General features: G+C 41.3%; 1 protein-coding gene across 1 annotated transcript; it reads left to right on the forward strand.

Moving 5' to 3' along the window:
• Positions 1 to 3,490: 3,490 nt before the first annotated feature.
• Positions 3,491 to 4,246, forward strand: LOC147556972 (uncharacterized). The gene has a single exon (XM_086658731.1). The coding sequence runs from the start codon at positions 3,491 to 3,493 to the stop codon at positions 4,244 to 4,246; it is 756 nt and encodes a 251-aa protein (XP_086514857.1).
• Positions 4,247 to 4,726: the final 480 nt, after the last annotated feature.

Genomic DNA, 4,726 nt, shown 5'->3' on the forward strand with positions numbered 1-4,726 from the left:
CTTGTCAAATAAGCTTGAAAGAACATGAAACTAAAGTTGTTTGGTCACGTATCTCTCAACAATAGTCAATTATGGTTTGGACGAAGAAGTTTGACAAGAATTCTCGTAAGAGTACAAGAGTTCAGTTAATCGTAGAAACTCATGTTAGACATAAAAGTCTACGATTAATGTGATTAGAATGGACTTAAGACTAGATTTTGGAAAAGTTTTGGAAACAAATCCTAAATCGAGAAATGGGTCTAGTTGACTAAAGAATATGATGAGATCGTAAGTTCAATAGTCATCGATCTTCCGAAAATACAAAAGTCTAATACGTATCTGCCAACCCACTAAAAACCTAGAAAAGCTATAGTGAATAATTGAGTCCATAGAGATATGGATATTCTTTTTAGAAGGAGTTCTAAAAACCAGTCAATTATTCTAAATGTCTAAAGCGTGTTAGACATAAGTTCTTCGAAAAGAAGAACGGGGTTTTCTCACAAATCATCGAAACACAATGAGATTGTTGCTCTCGATGGTGTCTTCATTATAAGGAGGGTCCTTCTAAGAAGACAAGTGGGAGGAAAAATCGAATAGGATTCGATAAAGAGCAACAAAGGGAGTAAGGAGTTACTTGCCTTAAAACGAAAGGGAGTAAGGAGTTACTCGCCTTACAAGACGAGGGATGTCACCTTGAAAATAAGGGACAATCGCCTAGAAACTTCTTAAGGAGTTAAGAAGGTTGCTCAAAAACCCCAATGAGTCTTGAGAAGATTCAAACGGACTATAGCAGAAACCACTCTGAAATTGGACTGAAAATCCAAAGAGATAAGAGTAAGAATGGTTAAATCTTGTGCGACAAGAAGGTAAGTGGGAGTGAAACAAGCTAGTTTCATGTCCTGTATGTAGGAGACATACACGAAAGGACAGAAGACGAGGGTAGATTAACTATGGGCATCAAAGTCTATGGAGATAGACCAAAGGATGATAAAGACTCGTTCAAAAGGAGTTTTGAAGAGGTCTGAATAAGAAGATCTCTTTGAGAGAAATTCTACCCAGCTCCCGCGATGAACATGGGAGAGACACTTATGTTTGAAAACATAAGAACGATCATGAGATGATTGTTGTTTACCCGAACATCTGAGAAGTACTTGGAGTACGAAAGGATATCGTCACCCATATAAGTCAGAAGATTGAAGAAAGTCATAAAAGTAATCTTTCGAAAATAAAGATAGGAATCTTTTAGGAAGGGCAAACAGGTGGAAAAGAGTTTTTCATGCTGGGAGTCGTTTCTAACTCTACTAGATAAGAAAGTAAAATTAAAACTTGGGAAGTACTAATTTCAGTGGGAGAAACTGATATTATCATAAAAGCTTACGAAGGGTTCGAAAGCAAGATAATAACAATGCGAAGTGAAAAGGAAACTAAACTGTCACCTTAGAACGATCATGGAGATGCTCGAATCTAAGGAATTAGGATCAAGGAAGGAGTATCCTAAGAAGACTTGTAAAATTGAGAACGTGAAGGAGTTCACGCGGGTGCTCAAATTTTACAGACTCTTGTTATCCGAAATAAACTGGGTTTATTTCGTCATCTAAATTGTGGTTTAGAATTTAGACGACAGTCCAAAAGGATGGAGTGTTCCAAGTAGGTTTATTAGATACGTGATCTAATAAAAGAAACCCTACTAAGTGAACATGCAAGCACACCATCTTACCATCCCTGGTCCAGATCATTAATTGGACAATAATGACTTAAGAAGACTAGCATTAGTGATTGATAAGATAGCGCTGTTTCTTGGCCTATGGGAATAGGAGTATTCAAAGGTCAACTTCATGGGTGTATAGTTGATACACTGGAAGCCCGCTGAATGAGAGTACTTCAAGAGTTGAAGTTATAAGATGTCATAACTCTCATTTAAGCAAATTGGAGAGATTCTTCAAAACATGAGTACTCACTCAGTTTATGGAAGGAATGTCGAACTTTGGTACCGTCAAACGCCATCCGTAAAAAGTGGTTATAAAAGCGGGATACTGGGGGAGACAGGATAGACATGAAATTGAGTGGGAGTACAAGAATGGAATATGTTTTCCTGAGTAAAATAAGGATAAAGTATCTCCGGGCCACTTGATGAGAAACAACTGAAAAATGCATGGCCGTGCTCAAACGGATTAAGAGTTAATAGTTTGGATAGGAAGTTGTTCTCGGGATCAAGAGAGTCTGATGAATATGACATATCAGATGAGATACGAAAAAACATGGGAATCGAGCATTGCACTTGTTCTAAGTACAAGTGGGAGACTCAAGGATATATTGCCTCGGTCTGAAGGAATGGTATCCTTCCGAAGGAGTGTCCTTCGACCAAGGTTGCAATGCGTACAATTTGGCGAATAGGATCTTAATGACCTTACTCGGAAGATCATTAGTCCGGTCCAATTAGGGGTCGTAATGCTTAGCTAGAAGCCAACTACGATCGTCGAATCAAGGAGTTGATTCGCGGCTAACATAGACCGGATCCTACAAGGGTTACACATCAGAGTAATGATTTGAACGGAGAGAATTGACTAGAAGGAGAATGGAAAATAAATGGATTGGATCCGTTATTGGTAAGTCTAGAGAGATTCAGAGAAGTCCGAAGAGATACAAACATGTCCGGGCCCAAAAGGGAGGCCCGGAAAGGCTTTAGGTAGGCCGGCCATGTGATGGCCCACCTAGGCAATAGGGCCGGCCATGTGATGGCCGGTTAGGCCCTAAGTGGGCCGGCCAAGGAAGCCCATAAAGGGCTATGTTGGCCGGCCACTTCAAGTGACCCAAAGGAGGGTATTTTGGGTGTTGCCTTATAATTAGGTTTTAGGAATCCTAGTTTGAGTCTAATACCTCTTCTAGGGATTTCTATATATACCTAATTATACAACCTAAAGAGGGAGAAAGGAGAAGAGTTCTCAAAAGCCAACTTGTGAGATCTTTTCTGAGAGCCTGAAAGAGTTTCAGAATATATATCTCAGAGAGAGAGAGAGAAAAGGAGTTTTCTCAAGTATCTAGTCAAGAAGAAGGAGTTCTTCATCTCAACCTTCAAGAAGGTCCTAGCTGACTGAAAGGAGGGAGTTCAAGTCATTACTCGGTGTCTCAAGTAGAGGAGCTACACTTGGAGCTCTTATCTTCCGAATACTGGTCGGGATTTAGTTCGTGGGAAAGCGATTAAGAGGTAATCATCTTTCCAATCTAGTTCATTGGTATGTTCATGTATAGATCCTGGAAACTAGTGTTAAACATAGAGATGTTTGAGATTCTGCTACCAACACTAGACAATTAGGTGTATGAGATACCCTAGTATAAACCCCTTCAATTCACAGGGGTCTATGGTCCCTGTAAGAAGAACCAGAGAAATGAGTTTTGGAAGGAACTGGATGCGGTGGCATCGAGGTGGCTGCGTCCTTGGTGCATAGGCAGCGACTTCAATGTTATCCGTTTCCTTCATGAGAAGAAAAATGGAAAAAATATCACATCGAGTATGAAAGATTTCGGGGAATGGGTGGATCGTAACAGTCTTATGGACCTTCCGAAACAAGGCATGGAATTTTCTTGGTTCAATAATCAAGCGAACCCGGATCTAAATGTGCTGGATAGGTTCCTTATTAATTGTGGTTGGGAGATAAAGTACCCTAAAGTCGAGCAAATTATCTTACCGAGACCTATTTCTGATCATGCTCCAATTATTTTGCGTACGGATTTCGACTCTTCGAATCCCCCGCCCTTTCGGTTGGAAGAACGATGGATGCGTGATTCGGAGTTCTTGGTTAAGGTGGAGTTGTGGTGGAACGAGGCTCCCCTAGGGAGTTCTCCTAGCAACTCCTTTTGGAGGAAGCTGCATTATGTCAAGAACAAGCTCAAAGTCTGGTCTAGGGAGAAGTTCAACAAGTTCCAAAGAGAGTTCTCTAAGTTGCAAGTCGAAATTCATACTTTAGACACGAAGGAGGAGGCCCACACCTTATCTGATGAAGAATTCTTGGCTCGAAAGGAAATGAAGGTTAAGTTGGAGAAGCTAATGGGGGTCGAGGAAGTCAGCCTTAGGCAGAAGTTGAGGGCTACTTGGCTAAAGGCGAGTGATAAGAACACGGCATATTTCCATAGGATTGTGAAGTGCAGAGCGCGTCAAAACAGAATTAGCATTATTATTCAAGAGAATGGGTCGATTACTTCGGAAGAGGATACTATGAAGGAAGCGGTGCAGTATTTTAGTAATCTGTATTGCGAACCTAAGTTCTAGAGGTCGGGTATTGTGGAGATGAGTCTCCCTCGGTTATCCCAGGAGCAGGCTGGTCGTATTGAGGGTGACTTAACTGAAGAGGAGGTTCGTAAGGCTATTGCGGACCTGGCAAAGGATAAGGCCCCTGGGCCGGATGGGTTTCCAATTTCTTTCTATAGCAGGTGTTGGAAGATTATTAAGGTCGCGCTAATGGAGGTAGTGATGGAGTTCTCGGAGACGGCATCAATGGATTGGAGGCTAAACCAGACTTTTATTGTCCTAATCCCTAAGAAACAGAATAGCTCTTCTTTTGTTGACTTCAGGCCAATAAGCTTAGTCGGAGGTATGTATAAAATTCTGTCGAAGGTCTTAGCCTCGCGCCTAGCATCAGTTATGGATAAGCTTATTTCCCCGTTCCAAGGGGCGTTCGTTGGAGGTAGGCAGATTCTGGACGGCGTTATGATAGCCAATGAGTTGATTCATTCTAGAAGAAAAGAAGGT

Source organism: Eschscholzia californica, unplaced genomic scaffold (genome assembly GCF_041429995.1).
Source record: "Eschscholzia californica isolate CP2 unplaced genomic scaffold, dmEscCali1.0.p SCAF_2, whole genome shotgun sequence".
Classification (NCBI taxonomy): Eukaryota; Viridiplantae; Streptophyta; class Magnoliopsida; order Ranunculales; family Papaveraceae; genus Eschscholzia; species Eschscholzia californica.

Bases quoted from the DNA above. Each gene is read 5' to 3' on its own strand.
- LOC147556972 (XM_086658731.1), top strand. From the start codon at position 3,491: ATGAAAGATTTCGGGGAATGGGTGGATCGTAACAGTCTTATGGACCTT.